The 26,702-nt window shown below is 40.7% G+C and overlaps 1 protein-coding gene and 1 long non-coding RNA gene across 4 annotated transcripts in view; one reads left to right on the forward strand and one right to left on the reverse strand.

The window, feature by feature from the left end:
- Ascc1 (activating signal cointegrator 1 complex subunit 1) overlaps nt 1-26,702 on the reverse strand; it is a 102,994-nt gene that overhangs the window by 19,778 nt on the left and 56,514 nt on the right. For all 3 annotated transcript variants that reach the window (XM_048338978.1, XM_048338979.1, XM_048338977.1), the window contains exons 8-9: nt 10,077-10,201; nt 7,338-7,423 (exon numbers count right to left, since the gene is read on the reverse strand). In XM_048338978.1, coding sequence (XP_048194935.1) covers nt 7,338-7,423; nt 10,077-10,201 — 211 coding nt within the window. The remainder of the gene's footprint in view (nt 1-7,337; nt 7,424-10,076; nt 10,202-26,702) is intronic.
- Nucleotides 2,372-23,282, forward strand: LOC125346439. The gene is made up of 3 exons (XR_007209932.1): nt 2,372-2,500; nt 15,609-15,610; nt 23,221-23,282. It is a non-coding gene; the product is annotated as an uncharacterized LOC125346439 (long non-coding RNA).

Consider the following 26,702-nt stretch of genomic DNA (forward strand, 5'->3'; position numbering starts at 1 on the left):
GCCAGGGACAGTGCTCAGGCCCTGAGTTCAAAGCGCCAAGACTGGGGACAAGGTAACAAACAGTACAAGAAATGTATCCAATGCCTAACATATGAAACTATAACCTCTCTGTACATCAGTTTGATAATAAAAATTGGGAAAAAAAAAAGAGTGAGAGACAAAAAAGGGAACAGTGAGAGAAAGGAAAGAAAAAACCCACAGGCTATGAGAAATATTTGCAGAATACATACAATAAAGAACTGTCGAATAAATGCAGTTAACTCAGTTTAATAAGAAATCTAAACACAGTACATGCCTGAAATCCCAGCTGTGGGAATCTGAGGCAGGAGGATTGTAAATCTGAGACCAGCCTGGGCTACACGGTAAGTTCCAGGCCAGCCTGAGCTAGCAAGGCTTTGTCTCAAAAAACAAAATAACAAAAAATCTAAAACAGCTCAATAAAAAAAAAAAAATGAACCACCTGGGGCTGGGAATACTGTCTAGTGGTAGAGTGCTTGCCTTGTATACAAGAAGCCCTGGGTTCAAATCCTCAGCACCACTTATGAAGTGGCACTGTTGCTACAGTGCCTTGAGCAAAAAGAAGCCAGGGGCAGTGCTCAGACCCTGAGTTCAAGCCCCAGGACTGGCAAAAAAAAAAAAAGAACAACCAATTAAAATGTAGCCAAATGACTTGAACAGAGACCTCACCAAAGAAGTTGAGAAATACCTATCTGAAAAAATGTGCAACATTATGTCATTAAAGAGTTTCCATATATGGGCTGGGAATATGGCCTAGTGGCAAGAGTGCTTGCCTCATATACATGAAGCCCTGGGTTCAATTCCCCAGCACCATATATATATAAAATGGCCAGAAGTGGCGCTGTGGCTCAGGTGGTAGAGTGCTAGCCTTGACCAAGAAGAAGCCAGGGACAGTGCTCAGGCCCTGAGTCCAAGCCCCAGAATTGGCAAAAAAAAAGTTTCCATATAAACATTACCTGGTCAAAACCCCAACAATGGAAACACTAAATGGTGATAATGATGTGGGACCACAGGAGCTTTCCATCACTGCTGGTGGAAATGCAAAAAGCTACCACCGTGTGTGTGTGTGTGTGTGTGTGTGTGTGTGTGTGTGTGTGTGTGTGTGTGTGCAACTGGGACTTGAACTCAGGGCCTGGGCACTATCCCTGAACTTCCTTGCTCAAGGCTAGCACTCTGCCACTTGAGCCACAGATCCACTTCTGGCTTCGTGGAGGTTATTTGAAGAGAAGAGTCTCAGATACTTTCCTGGGTAGGCTGGCTTCAAACTCTAAACCTCAGACTCCTGAGTAGCTAGGATTACAGGTATGAACCACTGGTGTCTAGCCTGCTACTACCACTTTGGAAGGCAATTTGGCAGTTAAAAATTTTTTTGTGTAAAAATACAGTAGTAAGGGCTCAAGAAGCACAAAGTCTGTTTGGCAAATGTGAGGCCCTGAATTCAAACCCCATTACTGAAAATCAACAAACTGCTCTTAACATATGACTCAGTTTTGCAACTCCTTGTAGTATTTACAACCAAAGGAGATTAAAAACAAAAACTTATGTGTACACAGAAACAGGTTCCTACCTGTTTATACCTTTATTCACAACTTCCCAAACTTGGAATCAACTAAGATATCACTCAGCAAGTGAACAGATAAACTGTGAAACATCCTGACAATGGAATATTATTCAGCACTGAAAGACAGGAGCTTTGAAGCCACACAAAGCCTAGAGAAAGTATCCAGTCTGAAAAGGCTGCAAACAGCATGATTGCAAGTACATGACATTCTAGAAAAGGTAAAATTTTGGGGATGATAAGATCAGCAGCTGTCAGGGGGAGAGGTGGGGAGGAATGGATGAACAGGAAGCATAGAGTCATTTTGTAGGGAAGTGCAATGAGTCTATATGATACACTCATCTTCAAATCCTGACAACGTACAAGACCGAACTCCAATGCACTTCAGGTACTAATGATGAAGCAATGAAGGTGCACTGACTCTAACAAATGTACCACATGGAGCCAGATGTCAAAAGTGGGGGTGGGGGCAAGCATGTGTTATGCCTGTGTAGAACATGATTTATGGGGATACAGTAATTTTCTTTGTATTTTTCTGTGAACCTAAAACTGTTCTAAAAACTGTTTTCTTGTTTCTTTCTTTTTGGCCTCAGTATGGAGCCCAGGCTGGCCTTGAATTTGAAATCTTTCTGTCTCTGCTTCCTAAATGCTGAGATTACAGGCATGTGCCACCACATTTGGCTTATTTATTTTTGGCAGTACTGGGGTTTGAACTCAGGGCTTTGTGCTTGTTAGGCAAGTGCTCTTTTTGCATGTTATTTTTTTTTAGATAGAGTCTTAGGTTTCTTCCTGGGACAGGGATTACACATAGCTAGGATTATAGACATGTGCAGCTTGTTAGTTGAAATGGGGTCTCACTAACTTTTTGCTTTTGCTTGCCCTGAATCACAATCCTACCACACTTCACCTTCCAAACAGCAAAGAGTTACTTTTTAAGTTCCCACATTGTTCTAAATCTCACCTTTCTTCTTTCTTCCCTAACAGATACAAATTTATCTTTCAACCTTTTAATACTTTGAAACCAATATTAATTTAAAAAGAAGCCTCACTACTGAGTATGTTAAAAAAAATATGCTTTTGTTACCTTAGGACACACTGAATGAGGAGCTGGTCAGGGAGGGGTACGGGGTCTTGTTCTCCTTTCTGACTCTGGCAGTAGTTATACTGCTCATCATTATTTTCTAAACTGTACATTTATGCTTTGTGCATATATACTGTTTCAGCAAAAATAATAAATAGTATGTTCATTTGTGCCAGTACTGGGGCTTGAACTCAGAGCCGAGGTGCTATCCTTTAGCTTTGCCCTCAAAGCTGATGCTCTACCAGTTGAGCCACACCTCCACTTCCAGCTTTTTTTTCTTGGTTAATATGAGATAAGAGTTTCACAGACTTTCCTGCCTGTGCTGGCTTTGAACTGTGATCTTCAGATCGCAACCTCTTGAGTAGCTAGAATTACAGGTGAGCCACTGGTGCCCAGCAACAGCATGTTTTAAAAATATACTTCCCTTATATAAAAACAAAACGTCTCCAAGTAAAGTAAATAAAGATCTTATTTAAATTCATTCCAACTGTCCTTTTAAAGGCTCTTAGGAACAGAGACAGGCCCAAAGCAGAAATGAGTAAAATGCTTGAGTGCCTCTTATCCACATCTCAAGTCTCAATGTGCTAAGGGGCAGAGACTGTATCAAAGACTGACTGCTACAGTTAGTTTAATACTGATCATGCCCTGTCTCTGTGGGGGAGGAGGGTACTGGGGCTTGACTCAGGACTTTCAGCTCTTTCTTAGCTTTTTCACTCAAAACTGCTGCTCTACTATTTGAGCCACATCTCCACTTCCAGCTTTTTGCTGTTTAGTTGAAGGGAAGGGTCTCTCATATTGTCTGCCTGGGCTGGGTTTGAACTGTGATTCTCAGATTATAGTTTCCTGAGCAGCCAGGATTACAGGCATGAGCCATTAGCCCCTGGTTGTCTTTCTAAATTTAAAGGTTATCAAAGGAAATGTCCTATGTTTTGTACCTGCAGTACTTTCCACCTGCACTCAAACATGACTCCACCTTTATCTGTGCTGTCTTACCTGCTCTGGAGAGTGCATGGTGAGCCTCCTCTTAGCTGTGCAGTGAGAAGCTATGCTGCTGAGCAGGAAAACTGTGGTACCCTGGTTCATTTAGCTGAGTAGCAGACCTTGGAAAACTGACTCTGCTGCATATAGCCACTTTACAAGTCTCCAAGCCTGCTACCATTCCTTTTCTCTCTCCAAGAGCTAGCAGGTAAAGGCCACTGTACTTGCAGCTAGTGAGGGAGCAGTTACTGTCCACAGTATGTCTGCAGGTCAGTCCAATTTCTCCAACTACAAGTTCATCACTGCCTATGGTTTGATAAATAGCATCTTTGTTTTTATCTCTCAGAAATGGAAACTCTGAAGGGGCATCATCCTATTAATTTGGCCTAGGATATCTGCAATAATTCCTCTTCTTCTTGAAAATGCCAATCTGCCATAAAAAATAATAATTGAACATGTTTGCTCCTTTTCTGCTTTGTGTAACACAGAAGGGTGATTGTCAGTTCTTCTTTCAAAGACATTCCCAGGAAAAGAAAATCTTTATGTTAACTAGGAATAACCAGACACTATTGTATTATATCTGCGACAACTCTCAAAAGAAGAAAGAAAGAAGAAAAACGGGGTTTCTACCTCAAAAAGTCATTAGAAAGATGTTTTGTTGTTGTTGTTTTCCTTACCAAGGCACCCAGAATACACCACATTACACCGAGCCAAAAGGACTGATTCTCCTCATGGAGTACAACAGCAATTGGCAGTTACTCATTACATTCTTGCAGCCATGAGCAATGGCTTTTTTCTTGTTTTGTTTCTTTGAATAGGTGATGAAGCAGGTTTTTTTCAAGGCTGCCTCCCACCACCAGCAACTCTTGATAACCAGCCCACGCCGCTGTGAACGTGCTGCACACACCTGCTCCGGCTCCTCAAAGGCCAGTGCCTTAACCTTTCTGTTTACTCCAAGTCAGTTCCTAGCTTGTTAGTGATCTCGATTTTATTCATTTTTACAATAATAACCTCATCTGGTATAAAACTATACATACATATTCATACACATACACACACATATATACATATACCGCTGTTTTTCTAAATCCTTCTTTTTATTTCAAGTGTTTCAGAGGTCATGGTTGCCATGTTCTGACTGATAATTTGTAGTAATCCCACAAGGTGGTCTTGTATAGTCACTTTCCAAATATAGCTCTTGCCTTGTGTGCTGGGGCAGAGGTAAACTGCTACAACCTGAAGTTTATCTTTATTCTTTTTAAAATCACTTAATTCCCTTGACCAATCTTAGGTGAAAGATGGTATTTTTGTAACTGATGACTAAGCTGGAAAATAGGATAGATTACACTGAACGACACTTTTTCTTGCTGTTCAAAAGCACCTCTCTTCTACAACTGGCCCCCTATCTTATACTGTAATTGCCATTTACTGCCTGTAGCCCTCAAAGACATGAGCTGCTGAAGGTTGGAGACTGTGCCATCTGACTGTCTCCTCTGACGAGGGCACATGGTCTGGAAGATGGTGTGTAGCCAATAGGCATTTCTGTTAGCATGAGTATAATGTTACAAAAGTCTGGTTTGTATTTGCTTCTGTTTTGTACTGAGGATCAAATCCAGGGCCTGGTTCATTCGAAGCATGTGCTCTACCACTAAGTGATTCCCCAGATTTTTTCATCAGTTTTAGACTAACTGCCACACCAATTGCCTCACCATTTATAAGAAAGTTTTAGTCAGGCATTATGCCAGTTCAAATAAATGTGCCCAGACTGACAGTCAATGATCTCTACCTGGGTTACCTGACAGGAGACAGTATCAACAATGCTGAATCTTCTTTAGTACTTTTTTACCTGGCAGTCACTTTAACCAAAGTAGATCTTGTGTTAAGAGATTAAAGTAGGCAGTTATAAATGTCTCCAATACCTCACTGGGGCCCAGTTCTAAAGCTGAATAGGTATGAATTAGGAAGGGTACTACTGGTATAGCAGTGCTGGCCAACACTAGAGGGCGCCACATTCATACTATGGGGGGCAAGGGGTGTTCAGGGAATTTAAAAGAAGAAAAAACACCTTCCCCTCTACCCTTTTCCAGCATTTCTTGCTCTATTGAGCAGGGCCTTGAAGATGCTAAGCAAGGATTCACTGCAAAGCTACTTCCCCAGCACAAGAAAAAAAGCATCTTTAAAGAAAAGCTAGAATGAGAAAAACACCCTCAACTGAGGGTCCATACTGTTGACAGAGCTACCCCACAACCAACATTTTTCACATCTCACTTCAGCAGACATGCCGTTGGACTTTCATTTTCATTCCATGTTAAAATCTAGCTTTAACTCATTTCTAAATATTTCTTTCCCCCTTCAAACTATTTTCTATCTTAATCAAATTAACAATAAAAAGCAAAGTAATGAGTATTAGAAAATTCCCATGAGGAGAAAAGTTAATATCACACAGAAACTGTAGCCAGGTATAAACAGTGAAGTCAACTGTAACTGAATTCATTAGTAGCTGCCACTGACACCCAAAGTGACTTCACAGACAATAAGATACTAGCCAGATATGGTGGTGCGACCTCTAACTCCAGCTACTTGGGAGATGGAAGCAGGATTCCAAATGCAAGGCTAGTTTGAACAGTGTAGCAAGATCCCAGGTGAGATAAATGAATGAATAAAAGACAGAAAAGGGGTGGGAGGGAGAAGGAGAGAGAACACTGAAAAAGAAGGATAACACCAAGGCAAGAAGGGAATCAAAGTAGCTTGGCACAGCTTGGCAAGGTGAGTGCTGAATGCCTACTGAGTGACAGGCCTGTGGGATCAGTGGAAGAACTCACAGCTGCTCAAGAGTGACATCACAGATGAAAGACGATGGCAGTCAAGTGACACATGTTCAAGAGAACTACAAAGGGAGGAGATAAGGGAATGGAAGATGGGTAGGAAAGGAAAGAGAACAAGAATTTCTGAAGCTAAAGCTTATTCTGATGTTATTATATGAACATTCTCTTCTCCACCTCTGAAAAACACCCTTGAAAACCTTTGACTAAACCATCACAAAAACAAATGAAGAATCCAAACCCTGCCCCTTGGTATCAAATGTGTTCCTCCTTGCCGAGGGGAACAATGGCCCATTAACCTGACAGAGAGAAATAAATCATGGCTCTAACAAAATGTAGTGTGTAGGAGGGAGATAAATGCAAAACTGAAGAGGCCCTTGTATTTAAATTTCACAGATTAATGCAACATAAAAAAGCAAGGCATCAAGTCAGAAGTGGACTATCTACTTTTCTAGGGCATGGACTGCTCCAGAGTAAAAATAGAATATAAAGCGACCTTGAAGAATGACTTTGTGAGTGAGAAGGAAAATCTGCTAGAACAAGACACAATTCGTTTTCACTTTAAAAAAATGCAAACTCAAACCTTCAGAGGTAAGAATAAAGTAGAATTCACCAAATCAAGTTATTCCTAGGATACAAGTGGCTAGGATATGTCACTGCTTCTTAAATCACCAATTTTAAGTACTCTAGAAATGCCAAGTCTAACAGAGTCAAGAGGATTCTTTTTTTAGAACATTAAAATTTTTGAATGGCCCTTTCAATCAATGATCCTCCTGAAAGCATGATAAAAATATATCCTATCATTAAAGGTAGAACCTGTTTTCCTCCCTTATTTGGGTCCCAGGCCATAGGATTTCCAAACGATCTGCTTCAGACTGACCTTTAAAATGTTTCGACCATCAAATGATTCTCTTTCCTTGAAAATGTATTTGCCATCTGGAGTGTAGAGATTGTACCTGCCTTCAGCTGTAAATATTACAAACACAATGTTAGAATGGAAGCCTGTTATTTATCTGTATTCTCTTAGGATTCTATAGATATACAGATACTGCTTAACCACATTTTCATGAACTACCCAGGAAGTGGCACAATAAGGGAAAGACAGCAGGCTATGAATCCAGAGCTCAGTCTTCAGCCCCGCTGCCACCAACTCACTCTTATTCCTTCAGCATTCTCCAAGTACTCGCTGCGGGGACTAACCATAGCTATGTTCTCTTTGTGTGTGTCTGTGTCTGTGTCTGTGTGTGTGCACGCCATCCTGGGTGCTGTCCCTGAGCTTTTTTTGCTGAAGGCTAGTATTCTACCCCTTGAGACTCAGATCCACTTCTGGCTTTTGGTTAATGGAGATAAGAGTCTCACAGACTTTCCTACCTGAACTGGCTTGGAACTGTGATCCTCAGATCTCAGCCTCCTGGGTAGCTAGGATTACAGATGTGAGCCATCAGCAGTGCCTGGACCCACCTGCACTCTTAGGTAAATTACTTCTCTTCTATGGATCTCAGTTTTCCCTTTACAAAATCAGACATTAAGACTAAGTGATCTCCATAGAACAGGGGGTATGGATTAAGTGGTAAGATGCCTGCTTAGCAGGCTCAAGGCCCAGGTTCAAGGGCCCAGTACCATCAACAAATTAAAATTAAATAAAGCAAAGAAAGGGTTCCTTGCCATTTATGAATCAAAGATAAGCTATACACAATTTTAAATATGTAAAAAAAGTACTCAGACATTTCCATATTAATTAGTCAAAACTGCTGGCCACCAGGCTTTGAGTACATTTAAGGATTTCCCCCACCCCTAAAATTTTAAAGGCTCCTTTACTTCAATCAAAGTTATCCTTACAGACACTGCACAAAGGAATTCAGAGAATCAATGACCTTGACCTAATCAAAGCAGTGTTCTAGCTTTGTGAGTTATTTAGGTTGCACATCCCCTACAGATGTTCGTAGAGGACAGTGAGGAGAGGAATGTCAAAGGAAATGGAAACAAAACAGAAAACCTAACATACCGTTTTATGTCCTTTTTAAGTAAAAACACAATTCAGGGAAGAGTAGAGAGAGCAGAAAATTCAAAATATCCTTAAGAATTATTTAACTTTCAGAATATTTTCTAAAATACCAACTCTTTTCTGACTACTGACTTACTACTTCAAAAATATTCCTACTTCCACCTTTGAGTATGTTCTTTAATTACACAGTTCTGAAGGACCAAGTCAACACTGACCTTTAGCTAGCTATATATATGGGTAACTATAGAACTATTTCTCTAGTGAGAAGTATTCTCTTAGTCAAATGTTGGGGATTTAGCTTGGCGTTAAGGGGGGAAGGGCAACTAGGGCTCCCTTAGAGACGCTGCCCTTCCCCCAGGCCTGGGGCTGCGGAAGGTAGTCCCTCCCACCTTCCGACTACAACCAGAAGAGAAGCAAGGCCGCCCCTGCCCCTGGGGTCAAGCACGTGTCTGATGGCCGGGGACCCCAGAACCCAACCCTTGGGGGGCTGGGTCTCCGCCCACAAAGGAAGTCCCCTGACATCACTTGAGGGACAGCCCTTGGGACCAACCAGGGGCCCCTTGGGACCAATCAGGGGCCGCTCTCCTGTGCCTGCCTTTGGAGTATATCTCTTGGCCCCTTCATTTGAATAAATCAGAACGCCCATGAGGTCTTCTCCGAGACTCCCATGCGTCTGTGAGTGTCTTTCTTGAAGGGCCTGAGGAGTCTCATTCAGCCACGTGCACCGAGGCTTACCTGTGTCCCCATCACTCAACCCTGGGCTCCCGTAGGTCAGGCGCCCAGGGGAAAGGGTGAAAAGGGGAACACACTTAAGAGAGAGAGAGTAATCTTGGCATCCCCGGACCCAGGGGAGGTAAATCTAGCCCGGCAGCCAAAGACTCCAATTGCAGGCTAGGTGTGGTTGCTAACACCTAAAATCCCAAGTAGAGAGAGGGGGGCAAGATTGCAGTTTGAGGATAGCCTGGGCAAAAAATCTAAAGGGACTCCTTCTCAACAAAGAAGCCAGGCATAGTGGCATTTGTTTATATTCCCAGCCACATGGGAAGTGTAGTTAGGAGTATCACAATCCAGGCTAGCCATATATAGGGATGGAAGCCAATACCTTATACATACTAGGCAAGAGGTCTACCACTAAGAAACACCCCCAGCACTCATTTTATATTTTTATTTGCTAAATTTGTCAACCTTACGTGTGACAGAAATAAAAGACTTGAAAGCCAAAGCCCACGCCAGCTAGTCTCAATCCAGTTCTACTAAATTTGTCAATATACACTAATGGATCTAAAGGCTGCTGTTTCATAGCCATTCTTGGTGTTTTTGTTTTGTTTTGTTTTGTTTGGTGTGGGTACTGAGGCGTCTTATAATCAGGAACCCTATGCTTTCACTCAGCTTTTTCACTCATGGCTAACATTCTACCACTTGAGGTACTGCCTCCAGTTACACCTTTCTGCTGGTTAATTGGGGGTGAGAGTCTCTCAGATTTGTCTGTCTAGGCTGGCTTTGAATGGCGATTTTCAGATCTCAGCCTCCTGCAGGAGGAGCCACCAGCACTTGGCTAGGCATTCTCTTTAAACCTACTGCTTAAAACCACACTGCAGCTCTATGAGGTCTTACCATTGGGGTCTTTCCTGAATAGTGTATTCATGACTGTGGCGTGCAGTTTCACACTGGTCCACTCTTTCACTATTAGTCCAGATGCTTGAAAGCGTTCCAGCACTCGATCAACTAATTCTTGCAGCCTGTAGAGATTTAAAGAATTCAGTACAGAAATCTTAGTAAACGCCTCTGCCTTGACTACATATTCAACACAAATAGAGAGTGTCTGCTCTGTGACAATCATTGCAAAAAGCATACATCAGTAGAGGAAGAGGCTGTAGCCCCACCATCATGAAGGTCAGACTGAAGGTCAAGAAGACAGGCAGGTGGGGCTGGGAATGTGGCTTAGTGGTAGAGTGCTTTCATAGCATGCATGAAGTCCTAGGTTTGATTCCTCAGCACCACACAAACAGAAAAGGCCAGAAGAGGCACTGTGGCTCAAGTGAGTGTTAGTCTTGAGCAAAAAGAAGTCAGAGACAGTGCTCAGGCCCTGAGTTCAAGCCTCAGGACTTGCAAAAAAAAAAAAAACACCTCAGGAGGCTGAGACATGAGGATAGCAGTTTGAAGCCAGCCATAGCTGGCTTACAAAAAAGAAAAAAAAGCTAGAGCTGTGGCTCAAATGGTAGAATGCTAGCCTTGAGCAAAAAAGCTCAGGGATAGCACTCAGGCCCTGAGTTCAAGCCCTAGGACCAGGACGCACGCACACACACACACACACACACACACACACACACACACACACACAGATGTGGACACAAATCATTTCAGTACATTATGGGATGTATTCAACTCTACATGTGAGGCCAGTTTTCCAAAGTAGATCTAAACATGACCTTCAAGGATCATCCAAAAAATAGGAAAGGGAAGGTACTTCAAGTGAAGAAGTAGCATGTGCAAAGATGCTATGGCATGCAAGACTGTGGCATTTATGGAAAACTGCCAATGATTTACTATTGCTCTATCAGTGAGAGAAGAGGGATAATGGAGATAAGCAGTGGTCAGACAATGGGGAGCCACTGAGAAACTATTAACAGGAATGTTGTGACCCCAAGTCCATTTCTGAAAGCTGACCCTGTGGCAGGATGGCTAGTGTTTCCTAAGTGGAAAGTAGAAGGCAAGAGAGCAGCAGCATGGGGCTCAGGTTGGTGACTGCTGAGAAATAAGAAACAAGAGAAATAACAAACAAAACATACCAGGACAAACAATTCGGTCCTCACAAGTTATTATTCCCAGTTCTACAATGAGGAAACTAAGGCACAGAGAAGTTAGAAACTTGGCCAAGGGCTGGGAATATGGCCTAGTGGCAAGAGTGCTTGACTTGTATACCTGAAGACCTGGGTTCGATTCCCCAGTACCACATATATAGAAAACGGCCAGAAGTGGCACTGTGGCTCAAGTGGCAGAGTGCTTTGAGCAAAAAGAAGCCAGGGACAGTGCTCAAGCCCCAAGTCCAAGGCCCAGGACTGGCAAAGAAAAAAAAAGAAATGTACCCAAGGCCTAACATATGAACCTCTCTGTATATCACTTTGACAATAAATAAGAGAAAAGAAAGAAAGAAAGAAAGGAAGAAAGAAAGGAAGGAAGGAAGGAAGGAAGGAAGGAAGGAAGGAAGGAAGGAAGGAAGGAAGGAAGGAAGGAAGGAAGGAAGGAAGGAAGAAACTTGGCCAAGGTTACAAAACTACCAAGTGGCAGCTCCATCACTAAAACATAGACTGGCTGTGTAGTGGATGTGAGGTTCTGGGTTCAATCCTTAGCAACACACACAGATATATAATACATACCAAGAAAATCCCCTGGGTGGAGGCATTGCTCAAGTGGTAGAATACTGACCAGAAAGCACCAGGCCATGGATTCAGTCTCCAGTACTGATGAGTTAGGGAAAGAAATTCCCTTAGGGGCTGGAGGTGTAACTCAGTGGCAAAGTATGTGCTTAGCATGTTCAAGGCCCTGGGCTCAATCCTAGCACCAAAAACATTTTTCTTTTTGGTTTGAATGCGGAGCTTTGTGCTTGCTAGGCAAGAGCTCTGACATTTAAAATATATGCCCACCGTTTTTACTTTTTTGTTGTTGTTGTTTTTTTTTTCAGATAAAGTCTTGCTTTTTGCCCAGGCAGTCCTGGACCAACATCTTCCTATTTAAACTTTCCACAAAGCTGGGATGACAAGTGTATACTACCATGCCAAAGCCTTTTATTGACTGAGATGAGTTCTCTTAAACTTTTTGCCCAGATTGTCCCTGAATCTCAATCCTTCTGACTTCAGCTTCCCAAGCAGCTAGGATTACAAGCATGAGCTACCATACCCAGCTCAGATTTTGTTTTTGTTTTTTTTTAATAAGTTAAAATTGTAAAATAAAATTTAAAAGTTAGAATATATGCTATCTGGCTTCAGAGTCTATTAAGGACAATATTATAAATGAAGAAGTGATGAAGGCCTAAATTATGGCAAGGAAAATACAGAAAATGGATTCAGAAGAGCTTTGTGAGTGACAGCAGGTGCCCATTTAGACATAGCAGTGTTAGGAGAGGAAGAAGTTGAGAATGGCTCCCAATTGTTGGTAGCACTGACAGACTGGGCCATTACCAAGGTAGGGAGCTATGGAGAATTAACTGCTCCTTGTTTTGTGCTTGGAGAAAGGGGTTAATGCCCATGATTCTGCCACCAAGTTGGACATGTCCACAAGGAGACAAATATAAGCCAAGAGCTCAAGAGAAAAGTCTAGGCAAATATAGAGGTATGGGGTCATCAGTATTGAAAGGGTGGTTAAGAACATGGGAGAACTGGGTGCCAAGGGCTCATGCCTGTAATCCTAGCTACTTGGAGGCTGAGATCTGAGGACCATGATTCTAATCCAACCCAGGAAGAAAAGTCTGAGAGACTCTATCTCCAATCAACCAGCAAAGAGCCTGACTAGAGATGTGGCTAAAGTGGTAGAGCACCAACCATAAGCAAAAACATTGGGTGCAAAGCCAAGTTCAAGCTACCATACTGGCACCTCCCACTCCCCCCCCCCCACCAAAAAATGGGAAAGATGCAGTCAATGGAGAGAGGATTCAAAGTAAATCAAGAAGACAGGTCTGGACGAGCCTCTGGGATGCTTACCTATGCCTATGTAAGGCATTGAGGAGAAACCAACAGACACAATGATGAGGATGAGAAAGTAGGAAAAGGAAAACTTCAGGGAGAATCTCAACAGGGAATAATCAGTAACACAAGGAAAAAGTAAGGTGAGAACAAACCTTATTTCCCATAGTTGGAAACCTATGTGTATGAAAGCAGTGTTGTTGGCACACTGGAGACAGAAGTCTTGTGACAAAGGACCAAGGGAAGAACCAAGATGGGGGAGGGGAAGGTGACAAATACATTCTATTCCTTTAAGAAACTTGAAAGGAAGGGAAGGGGGAAAAGGCAAATAAGAAGATCCAGAGCTAAGGGATGGTTGATTTTATTTCCAATGAAAAAGTTGAAAATACTAATTACAATAGCAATTATCCAACAGAGAGATGAAACTTGAAACCCAAAGGAGACAGGAAGAGACAAAGTTCTCAGAGGCAACAAGGACACACAGGTAAACAAAACAAGTACCGCCCTCAGCAGCTTACACTCCAGGGAAAAGAGACAGCAAACACAGGTGTGCACACTTCCTCAGGTGGTATTAAATACTTGGAAGAAAAGGAAATGAGCAAAAAGGAGTGTAATTGGGCAGGGCCGGGAGTGCACTATCTTAGACAGGATGATCAGAGAAGGTATCCCTGATAAACTGCACATCAGAGCAGAGACCTGAGGGAAACGCATTCTAGAGAGAGAACAGCACATGCAGACATTGGGGCACACGTGTGAGATATGACTGAGGAAGGACAACAAAGCCAGTGCTGGAAGTGAAACAAGGTCAAAGTAGGAAGGACTAAGTCACACAAAACTGGCATTTACTGTGAATGAGGTAGGCAACTGGAGGATTTCATAATCCAATGTTGCTACAATGGAGAAGACAGTGGCAGAATGGCATCAGGAAGGCAGGAGGCTGCCACAAGCACCCAGGAAGGTGGGAGCAACAGTGGGGGGCGGGGGGTAACAAAATTTCTGATACACTGGAGTCAAGAGGCCAAGGATTCTAAAAGAACATATGTTAAGAGAACACACACAAGAGAACAATATGTTCAGAACAATATGCCAAGGGTTCATAAGAAATTTTGTCGAGAGGGAAGTCCAATGATGAGATGGAAAGGCAGGCTGAAGCCGGGTGCTAGTGGTTCATGCCTGTAATCCTACCTATTTAGGACGCTGAGATCTGAGGATCCCAGTTCAAAGCCAGCCTGGGCAGAAAAGTTCAGTAAACTCTTATCTCCAATTAACCACCAGAAAACCAGAAGTGGTGCTGTGGCTCAAGTGCTAGAGTACTAGCTTTGAGCTGAAGAGCTCAGGGACAGAGGCCAGACCCAGACTTCAAACCCCAAGGCTGAAGACAAGAGGTAAAGGCTGCTGCAGGTGACAAATGTTCTTGGCAGGTCACAGGAAACAATGAGGGTTTTAAAGAAGCAGAAAACCCAAGAAAAAAATTAAGGTATGAGAACCAGTTGAGAGATGTTACCATACAAAATAAGAGAAATAAATGCGTAAGGCCTGGTTCAATCCTTTGCACAGCAAGGGATAAAAAAGTAGGAGAGGGAGGGAAAGAAATAGAAGAGAGACATTCTTTTCTTAGTTATCTTAAATTCTTTTCTGGTGATTAAAATAAACATGTCCACTCATTATCTGACTTATGAGATGCTAACCTCTCTGTACCATACCTTAATCTAACAACAAAATTATACTTAAAATTTTAATAAACTAGAGAAAACATGGCCAAGCTCTATAACTGACTGGTGGCTCACACCTATAATCCTAGCTACTCAGGATGCTGAGATCTGAGGATCGCAGTTCAAAAGCCAGCATGAGCAGGAAAATCTATGAGATTCTTAATCTCCAATTAACTACCAGAAAACCAAAAGTGGTGCAGTGGCTCAAAGTAGTAGAGTGCTAGTCTTGGGCAAAAGAGCTCAGGGACAGCACCTAGGCCCTGAGTTCAAGCCCCATGACTGACTAAAAAAAAGAAAAGAAAAAGAAAACATGGAAAGTGTAGAAAAGCCTAAAAAGGAAAACTTAACCTCATCAACTTAAGTATTTCTGTGGATGATGAGGTTATCAAAGAATCAAGTAAGACATATTGGACTTCAAGGTTTCTGAACAAATAACACCATTACAAAATGATAAAATTTTGACTGAACACCACAGTATAACTTAAATCCAAACCTAGACACACACTCTAAAACCCACCTCAATTACAAACACAACAGAATGAGGTCTAATTCTCTGCTGTTAGAAGGAGTAGGAAATAAGAGAACCAAGAAACTAAAGATTAACTGAAAAATACCCATTTCCAGACTTGTCTTTTCTTTGTCTTTCAAAGAACTGGGACTTCTGCCAAATTACTGACTCAGACTTTTGAAGGAACTAAAGCCCTTCACAAGGTCCTAGTCTAATCTTCTATTTTTACACAGAAGGAACTGACAAGTTGTGTTGCTCAGTCAGTGACAGAAGCACCCAAATCCAAATCTTGGCAACTGGTTCTGCCATTACCACCTCTATGAAAGATGGCTCTGCCTCATTCACGGCTTCATCTGTGCACCCAAATTAATGCCTGATAGACATAGTAGACTTGCTCAATAAACAGATGCTGCCTGCATGTGTGTATGAGAGTGTTATTAAGAGAACATATGGGGAGAGGGGAGTTGCAGGCATGGCTCAGGTGGGAGTACACCTGCCAGTGAGTGAAAGTGTCAAATACCAAGTTTGAGTCCTGGTCTCGGACAAAAAAAAAAAAAAAAAAAAAAAAGAGGTATTTGGTCATAATAACTAAGTTTCAAGTTGTTATCAAGAACACCATATTCGTCAATGTCATCTTATTTCAACTAGTACATTATTTCCATTCTCACTTGATTGAATGAGAGGAGTCATAAAGTTATCTATGCCTTCACTTCTTAAGAATTGAAAGTAATACAGAGTTACTATGAAAAAATAAGCATTATTATTCTTAGATAGCTCCATCATGTAGCACTTGGGCATTGTAAACAGAAAGTAAATATTAATGCATTAAATCTAAGCTCTGAGTTTAAAGCTATCAGAGATACACACTACCTTGGCTAGCTATACAATGCTAGCACTCCACCAACTTGAGCCACAGCTCCTTCTGGTTTTTGTTTTTGTTTTGTTGGTTAATTGGAAGTAAGAGTCTCTCAGACGTTCCTGCCTGGGTTGGCTTCAAATCAGATCTCAGTATCTTGATTATCTAGGATGACAGGTATGAGCCACCAGCATCTAGCAGATTAATTCTTAAAGTTCCTCAAGGTAAAGCCTGTTTTCCCCCATGTTTGTATCCATTTTGGTATCCAATAGTGCCTGGCATTTTCAGACTAAAACACTAAAATATTTATTTGGGATGTATTAACCTTTTCCCAGCCACTTCATAGCACTTTTACTAATATCTTATTGTTTGTAAAGTGATTTGTAGAGCTTCTATTATAGTACTGTTAGGTTAGCTGCAAATGATGAAAACGCTGTCTTCAATTGTTAGGTTTTCGCCATAACTATCAGAACAATGTATTTAATAATATAGGTAACTGTAGGCAGACATTTATTTCTGGTTGTAATAGAAATAAATCCAGTATGTTACCCTTCAATATGATTGTTGATTGTTACTCTAAAATAGATGTTTATTATATTAAGTAGTATCACACTAATTCTATTTTCTGGAGTTTTTGATTAAAAATGAGCTGCATTTTATGAAACATTTTTTAGACATGTACTTGAATATTGCTTTTAAATTTGACCTTTTGGTAGGAATATTATTAGATTTCCTAGTTTAATTTTATCTTTGCATTCCTGACATGATGGACCAGTCATTTTTATCCCACCCTCTACTTTTATAAAATTGCTAAATCAAGCAGATTTTCCTATTTTTTTACATCCAATTATCAATTCTCATTGCTACAATGCTAATCTTGGGCCTTCTTTGCTTTTCCTCTAAACTATTGTAATGGCTTTTAAATATTGTCTCATTCCTGTCTCTTCCTTTCAGTCACATCTGTAGTATATACTTGTTTAAAATGTATATAGAATCATGTGGAGAAACTAAGTACTTAAAACTTTGGATATTGCTGAACACATACAGTCCTTTTTCTATTTTATAATTTCCTGCATAAAGGTCTTACACATGTAAGATACATACGTATCTTCCCAATTCATAGTTTTTGTTGTAACAGTGAATGGATGGTATTTTTTAATTTTTAAATGATGGTCTCTGTTGGTGAATATCTGTTAGAGTATAGGAAAACAACTGCCTTCAATATACTGATTTTTTTTAATTTTTATTTTTGCCAAACCTTGGGCTTTGAACTCAGGGCCTGGGCACTGTCCTTGGCTTCTTTTTGCTCAAGGCTAGCACTCTACCACTTGAGCCACAGCACCATTTCTGGCTTTTTCTGTATATGTAGAGCTGAGGAATCAAACGAAAGGCTTCATGCATACTGGGCAAGCACTCTACCACGAAGCCACATTCACAGCCCCAATATACTGATTTTTATACCAACCATCTTACAAAACTCTGAATATTTTCTATTGAGTTGATAACTGTAGACAACTCTATTTCATCTCTGGTCAGAATATGTGATAATCTGTAAGATACCAACTTATTGAATTTATTAAGCTTTGCTTTTTCTCATCTAGTATACAATCATATGTAATCATTTTGCTCAAGTTTTCCATGCCCCTGAAAAGAGTATGAATTATCTAGTGCTAGGTCTATAATTCCAGAGATAACTATTAGATCAAGCTTGGATCTTTTTTATTTCCTAGTGCTGGAGACAGAACCCATGGCTTTGAACATGCTAGGCAAGAACTTCACAAGTACAACAATGTTCATCGCAGCACAATTTGTCATAGCTAGAATCTGGAACCAACCCAGATGCCCCTCAGTAGACGAATGGATCAGGAAAATGTGGTACATATACACCATGGAATTTTATGCCTCTATCAGAAAGAATGACATTGCCCCATTTGTAAGGAAATGGAAGGACTTGGAAAAAATTATACTAAGTGAAGTGAGCCAGACCCAAAGAAACATGGACTCTATGGTCTCCCTTATTGGGAATAATTAGTACAGGTTTAGGCAAATCATAGTAGAGCATCACAAGAGCCCAATAGCTATACCCTTATGAACACATAAGATGATGCTAAGTGAGATGAACTCCATGTTATGGAAACGATTGTTATATCACAGTTGTAACTACTTTTAATGTCCCATCTGTATCTTAGCTTCTATTATTGATGATGTTCTTGTATCACCTTCCTGTGGTTGTACCTACGCTATCTCTGTAATTTTATCTGAGTATATTGGAAACCGTGTATTAGAAGTAGGAAATTGAAAGGGAATACCAAAATTGAGAGACACAGGATTAAAAAAAAAGACAAACAACTACAAAAGCAATACTTGCAAAACTATTTGGTGTAAGTGAACTGAACACCTCAGGGGGAAAAGGGAAAGGGGGAGGAGGAAGGGGGGTATGAGGGACAAGGTAACAAACAGTACAAGAAATGTATCCAATGCCTAACGTATGAAACTGTAACCTCTCTGTACATCAGTTTGATAATAAAAATTTGAAAAAAAAAAGAACTTCACAAGTGAGCTTGCTAATTATTAAAGTATTCTGTATCTTTAGTAATTTTTTATCTGCTTGATCTAGTATGTTGAGAAATTACTGCAATCCTATGATGGTAGATTTCTTAATATTTTTCCTTAATAAAAATAATTATACAAATGTTGCTTAATGATACTTTGAGTTGATTCTATTAGGTTCATACTAGTTTAGAATGGTTACATTTCTTGGAAAACTGAACCACTTATTACTGTATGCTACCCTCTCGTGGATAATAATATACTTTCATGTTTGGCATTAATGCTATTATGCCAATTTCTTTTGGTATTTGTCTAATATATCTTTTTATTATTTTAAACATGCTATAGATGTGTCTCCTACCAAAGAACATAAATTAAAATCTGGTTTATATCCATGTCTTCCATAACAGGCAAGGTCATCCATTAACATAATGTAATTATTATAGTCTGGGCTTCTTCCTACTGTGTATTCCATAGCTGACAGATAAAAACTCTGTAGATAAAAACTCTGTCCATTTGACCTACAATGCAGTTTAACTCTGACATTTCACTGTTGAATTTTCTGTTTGGATAATCTATTGATGAAAATGGAGTGCTGAAATTCTAGGCAAAAAAAGCAGAGCAGGAGGTATCACAATACCAGACTTCAAGCTCTACTACAGGGCCATCATAACAAAAACAGCCTGGTATTGGTATAAAAACAGATCGGAAGACCAATGGATTAGAATTGAAGATCCAGAAATAAAACTGCACTCTTACAGTCAGCTGATATTCGACAAAGGAGCTAAAGACATACAATGGAATAAACATAGCCTCTTCAACTACTGGTGCTGGGAGAACTGAGCAGCTATATGCAGAAAACTCAAAGTAGACCCAAGCCTATCACCATGCACCAAGATCAACTCAAAATGGATCAAGAACCTCAATATCAGACCTGAATCCTTGAAACTAATGAAGGACAGAGTAGGAAAGACGCTAGAACTTATAGGCACAGGAAGGAATTTCCTGAATATAGTCCCAGGGGCACAACAAATAGGGGAGAGACTCAACAAATGGGACTACTACAAATTAAAAAGTTTCTGCACAGCTAAGGACATAGCCACCAAAACAGAAACACAGCCAAACATATGGGAAAGGATCTTTACCAGCACAGCAACAGACAAAGGCCTAATATCTGTCATCTACAGAGAACTCAAAAAACTAAGCCCCTCCAAGCCCAATAAACCTATTAGGAAATGGGCAAAGGAGCTAAAGAGAGACTTCACAAGAGAAGAAATAAAAATGGCAAAGAAATATATGAGGAAATGTTCAACATCACTGGTAGTAAAGGAAATGCAACAACCCTGAGATACCACCTCACCCCAGTTAGAATGGCCTATACTCTGAACTCAGGCAACAACAAATGCTGGAGAGGGTGTGGGGAAAGAGGAACCCTTCTCCATTGTTGGTGGGAGTACAAATTAGTACAACCACTTTGGAGAACAGTATGGAGGTTCCTCAAAAAGCTCAATATAGACCTACCCTATGACCCAGCCATACCACTCCTAGGCATCTATCCTAAACAGCAAACCCCAAGATATCAAAAAGACATTTGTACTTCCATGTTTATCGCGGCACAATACACAATAGTCAAAATATGGAAATAAGCCAAATGCCCCTCCACAGATGAATGGATCCAAAAAATATGGTACCTTTACACAATGGAATACTACATAGCGATTAGGAATGGTGAAATACTGTTATTCGCAGGGAAATGGTCAGAACTCGAACAAATAATGTTGAGCGAGACAAGCCTAGAACACAGAAAACAAAGGGGCATGATCTCCCTGATATATGACTGTTAACAAAGGGAGACGGAGAGACAGTAGAGACCAGGTCTGTGAAACCAAAAACTGCTAGTCAAATGGTATTTCCCACAGGATTGGGGCAGCGACCCAATAGTATGTAACTAAAACCAAACAACTACTCAACATATAAAGGTCAAAAATCAACCTCTCAGTGGAATACAATAGCTCAAAAGCTATGTACGTTCATATAAGACTACTGTCAACATATTGTCTAATATCGACATTACATTTAAAGCCCTAGGCGAATTTTCTTGGGCTTGGCCACGTGGCTACTGTATATGTTCTTGACACATTGTATATTGTATATATGTCTACCTGACCTAGAGAAGGGAAAGAAAAACAGGGCGTAAGATATCACAAGAAATGTACACACTGCCCTACTATGTAACTGTACCCTTTTTGCACAACACCTTGTCAAAAATATTTGTGTTCAATTAATAAATAAATTAAAATAAAAGAAAAAGAAAAAGAAAATGGAGTGCTGAAATCAGCCACTCTTAACTGTATCTAGACCTGTTTCTTTCTTTCTGTTCAATAGTATTTATATTATGAAATTAGGTATACTAATGTTTCATGCATACACATTTATGATTATATCTTCTTGATAGATTGTTCTCTTTATTAATACATAGTGATTTTCTTTTTATCGCTTCTAATTTCGGTTTGAAATCTATTTCATCAGATATCAGTATAGCTATTCCTACCTGCTTTCTACTTCCTTTTGTTGGTACTTCATTTCTATCCTTTCATTTTTGGTCTCTATGTTGTTTTTGCCTGTGAAGTACATTTCTTTCTCTATCTTATTTTATTTTATTTTTGTGTGCCAGTCCTCTGACTTGAACTGAGGCTACTGTTCCTAAGCTTTTATGCTCAAGCTAGTACTGTGCCACTTGAGCCACAGATCCACTTCTGGCTTTTTGGTGATTAATTGTAGATAAGAGTCTTGTGAGCCAGGTGCCAGTAGCTAAGGAGCTCAGGGACAGCATGCAGGTCCAGAGTTCAAGTCCCATAATCCACAAAAAAAAAAGTCTCATGCACTTCACTGCCTTGTCTGATTTCAAACCACATCCTCAGATCTCAGCCTCCAAAGACTCCTCAACCAATAAAGCTGGACATGTTGCTATACACTGGTGATCCCAGCTACTCAGGAAGCATAAATAGGATTACAGTACAGGATGGCCCAGGCATAAATCTAAGACTCTCTCTCTCTCTCTCTCTCTCTCTCTCTCTCTCTCTCTCTCACACACACACACACACACACACACACACACACACATATATACACACAAAGAAAAAAGGAATAAAGGTATGCCTCCAGTGGTAGAGCACCTGCCTAGCAAGCTGAAGACTCTGAGTCAAAACTCCTAGTAGCGGGGCTGGGGATATGGCCTAGTGGCAAGAGTGCCTGCCTCATATACATGAGGCCCTGGGTTCGATTCCCCAGCACCACATATACAGAAAATGGCTAGAAGTGGTGCTGTGGCTCAAGTGGCAGAGTGCTAGCCTTGAGCAAAAAGAAGCCAGGGACAGTGCTCAGGCCCTGAGTCCAAGGCCCAGGACTGGCAAAAAACAAAAAAAAAAAAAAACAAAAAAAAAAAAAAAACTCCTAGTAGCATTTTAAAAAAAAAGAAATGAATGAAATCAAATGTGGCAGGGGACATGAAAATAGGTTGTGAGAAAAAAGAATAAGCCAGGTGCTGGTGGCTCATGTCTATAATCCTCGCTACTCAGGAGGTTGAGATCTGAGGATCGAGGTTCAAAACCAGCCAGGGCAGCAAAGTCTGTGAGACTCTTACCTTCAATTAACCACCAGAAAACTGGAAGTGGACCTGTGGCTTATGTGGTAGAGCACTAGCCTTGAGCTAGGGACAGCACCCAGGCACAGAGTTCAAGCCCCATGACTGACAAAATAAAGAAAAAGAAAAAGTTCATGAGTTGGCCTCACATTCTTAATAAGATGTGAGAAATGCATTCTGCTAAGGGGCTAGGTGGAGACTTCAGTGGGTAACAGGCAAGATAGTACTGCATGGTGTTTGGCAAGTAGATGCTGACAATTAACTGGAAGAGCAAGTAAAAGGCTCCCCAAACAAATTCCTCACCTGAGCAAGCTTTAGCAAGCCCAAGGATGCATCAGTAAGTACAGCTCCATTATCTCAGCTCTGCTTCCAAAGGAAAAAAAAGCCAGTCCTGGGGCTTGAACTCAAGGCCTGAGCACTGTCCTTGAGCTTCATTTGCTCAAGGCTAGCACTCTACCACTTGAGCCACAGCGCCAATTCCAGCTTTTTCTGTTTACGTGGTACTGAGGAATCAACCCAGGGCTTCATACATGCTAGGCAAGCACTCTACCACTAAGTCATATTCCCAACCCCATATTCAATCATTTTAAAGGATCTTTTCATTTATAACATGTGAAAGCATGTGAACAAGTTGAGTGTGTATATTTTTATCACAATGCACTCTTTCTACCATGCCTCCTGCACTGAACTCCTCTTCACACACAAAGAAACATACAAGACTGAATGAACCTTAAAAACAGGGCATGTCTTACTTTTGTATAAATTTACAGCCTTGCAAAATACCTAGCACAAAAGAGATTTTCAAACAAGTTTGTTGTTGTTGTTTTGGTTTGATTTGGTTTTTAGTGCCAATCCTGGGCCTTGAATTCAGGGCACGATATGGTCCTTGAGCTTTTTTTGCTCAAGGATAGTGTTCTATCACTTGAGCCGCAGTTCTACTTCTGCCTTTTGCAAGTTAACGGGAGATAAAGAGAGCATCATGGACTTTCCTGCTTGGGCTGGCTTTGAACTGCAATCCTCAAGTTCTCAGCCTCGTGGGTAGCTAGGATTACAGGCATGAGCCACTCAGTACCTAGCTCCATTAACAGTTGTGTTTTTGTTGTTTTTAACGGAATTAAACAAGAGATGAATAAGTTCTCAGAAAATAGGGCACCAGGGGCTCACATCTCTAATCCTAACTACTTTGGGAGGCTAAGATTGGAAGGATCATGGCTCAAGGCCATCCCAGACAGAAAAATTCATTAGACCTATTCTTGAACAGAGCTGATACTGGTGATATACACCTGTCATCCTAGCTATGATGGGAAGACATATAGGTATATCACATCCTGGGTGCATGCCCAAGCAGAAAATAAGAACCTAACTCAAAAACAACCAGTGCAAAGAAGGACTAGAGGCATGGCTCAGTGGTAAGAGTGCTTGACAAGCAAGTTCAAGACCTGAGTTTAAATCCCAACTGAAACAGTTCAGGAAAAAAGATGAGAGGCTGGGAATATGGCTCAGTAGCTAGGCAAGCACAAGGCCCTGAGTTCAATTCCCCACAATGGGGGGAGGGGGAAATGATAACAGAACTGGTAGTGTATCTCAGTGGAATAGGACCTGCTTACCATACTCAAGGTCCTGAGTTTGACCCCCAGCATCCCTCCCCTCAAAAGAGACAATAAAATGATGAAAATTACTCAAAAAATGTTCTTGATCCCATCGGTGGATCCAGTGGTATTTCACCTTTATCTTACAAAGATTTGACAACAGCAAATATATAGAATGTGCTGACCTTCTCCCTTATTGGGAATAATTAGTACAGGTTTAGGCAACTCATAGCAGAGCATCACAAGAGCCCAATATGAACACCTAAGATGATGCTAAGTGAAATGAACTCCATGTTATAGAGACAATTGTTATATCACAGTTGTAACTACTTTCAACGTCCCATGTGTATCTGTAGCTTCTATTATTGATGATGTTCTTGTATCACCTTCCTGTGGTTGTACCTACACTATCTCTGTAATCTTATCTGAGTATATTGGAAACCGTGTATACTGGTATTGGAAATAGGAAATTGAAAGGGAATACCAAAATTGAGAGACACAGGGTAAAAAAAGACAAACAACTACAAAAGCAATACTTGCAAAACTGTTTGGTGTAAGTGAACTGAACACCTCAGGGGGGGAAAGGGTAAGGGGGAGGGGAGAGGGGGGTATGAGGGACAAGGTAACAAACAGTACAAGAAATGTATCTAATGCCTAACGTATGAAACTGTAACCTCTCTGTACATCAGTTTGATAATAAAAATTTGAAGAAAAAAAAAAAAAGAATGTGCTGACCTTGTAGGAAAACAGATGTGTTGTCAGAGCCCTTAGCTTTCCATCACTGTGGGGACAACGTATGTCTCAGCATTGTCTATAAAATTAGCTAAGTTAAGGCCACGCAACCATGCTATTCTATATATTATGTGGAAAATGAGCTATGTAACTTACGGGCAGGGACAGGAAGGGGAAACTGGGGGAAAGCAGGGGCGGGGGGCGGGGGGGGAAGAACCTTGTCCAAAAAAAGAAATGTATTCACTACCTGACATATAAAATGGTAACCTGTCTGTACAACACCTTAATAACAACAATAAAATTTTGTCTTTAAAAAGACACTACGTTTCCCCAGTTTGTTTCCTTCCAATATCAAACCTATTATTCTCTATCACCGAAGAACTAAACAACAAAGAGGTCTAGCCACTAGAGCAAAAGGTAAATACATGTCTACCAAATAACCAAGTCTGTATAGCCATAATTCGTCATAATTGTCAATTTGAAAGCCCATGCATGAGGTACTAAGTTCAATCCTCAGCACCAAAACTGTGTGCACACACATGTACTTTTGTGCATGTGTAGTTCTAACACATTATTTGCCTTTAAAAAAAAAAAAACAACAACAACTAAGATGACATTTAGACTCGTGGTATAAAAGCAATGGTAGGCAAAACTAATGGCACCTGAGCATGAATTACAGGAGTGGCATCAAACTGTATTATCATGGTATATTTTTCATTATTCATACACAGGTTTTTAAAACTTTTGTTTCATTTATCTTCAAATAAGTCGTAGCAATTATTAAGTTACATCCTTTGAATACACAGTCTTTTAGTATTCGGTGTGGTGAACCTGGCAGTTTGTGTGAAGTGCGTGGTCTAAACACTTAAGTAGATGGCTGTCTGCAAGAGAAGCACTTGTAGGCTGTCTGAACTGTGAGCTGAACTAGTCTTCATCCATGGAACACCAATTTTAGTTCAGCATATTTCAGCTGAAAGAAGAACTGACATACAAATTGTGGTTATATAGCTTGGTTATTTGGCAGACATTTTCCCAAAAGGAACTTCAAGGAAAACAATTGTCAGCATTTTCTGCCACTAATAAAATTTGAGCTTTCAGGTGAAAATTAGAGTTTTAGAAAATGTGTATCTGCCCCTAGGAGCTTGACACCTTCCCAGTGCTTAAAGATTCTAATGGCATTGGTAGAAATATTAACACTTATTTTTAAAACTGCATGAAATGTGTCAATAGGTGGATATATATGCAACTCAGCAAACTATAATTTACAGTAGTATGAAATATCCACAATAATCTGAAGGCCATTTGTGGGAAACAGTAAATGCCATAGCCATAAGGAACACCATTCTCTACCCCTCTGCTGAGGGCGGCCCTGTCAAGACCTACAGTGCTTAGCATTACAATGGCCACAGTTTCCACCCTCCGGTTAATCCAGACCATCTCAGGACCTTGGAGCCAGTAGGTGGCCTATGCAAATTGGTTTTTTTCTTTCACCTCTTGTTTAGGAGAAGTTGCCAATCCTAGAGTTGTTCCGGCCCTCTCCCCCCCACAACTGACACCCTTATCTCTTTGAAGTAGTCTCTTTGATGTAGCCACCTTTCTGCTTGTACTCTCTTGTTTGATAATGAATAAAAGCCCTGTCCATGGGACCCTCAGCATCTGTTGCTGGAGAGAGGCAGCAGGTCCCCTGGTACCCTGAAAACCAATTCCAGGATCCAGTCTTCCATCATTGCTTTGCTCCCGGCCTTGCTCCTGGCCGGAGCGGGACAAGACGCTCCCCACAGTTTGCAATAGCCATGAATATATTCTTCACTTTTCTAACCACATATCTTATGTGAACCTGTTTTTTAAATATATTAATAAGAACAACCTATAGCAATAGATTGAATGCATAAACAGATATGAGACTCCAGCTGTCTTCTACTAGAGTGACAAAAATGCAAAACTAGGCCTACTGTTTCACTGTATTTTCTA

This window comes from Perognathus longimembris, chromosome 2 (genome assembly GCF_023159225.1).
Source record: "Perognathus longimembris pacificus isolate PPM17 chromosome 2, ASM2315922v1, whole genome shotgun sequence".
In the NCBI taxonomy this organism is placed as follows: Eukaryota; Metazoa; Chordata; class Mammalia; order Rodentia; family Heteromyidae; genus Perognathus; species Perognathus longimembris.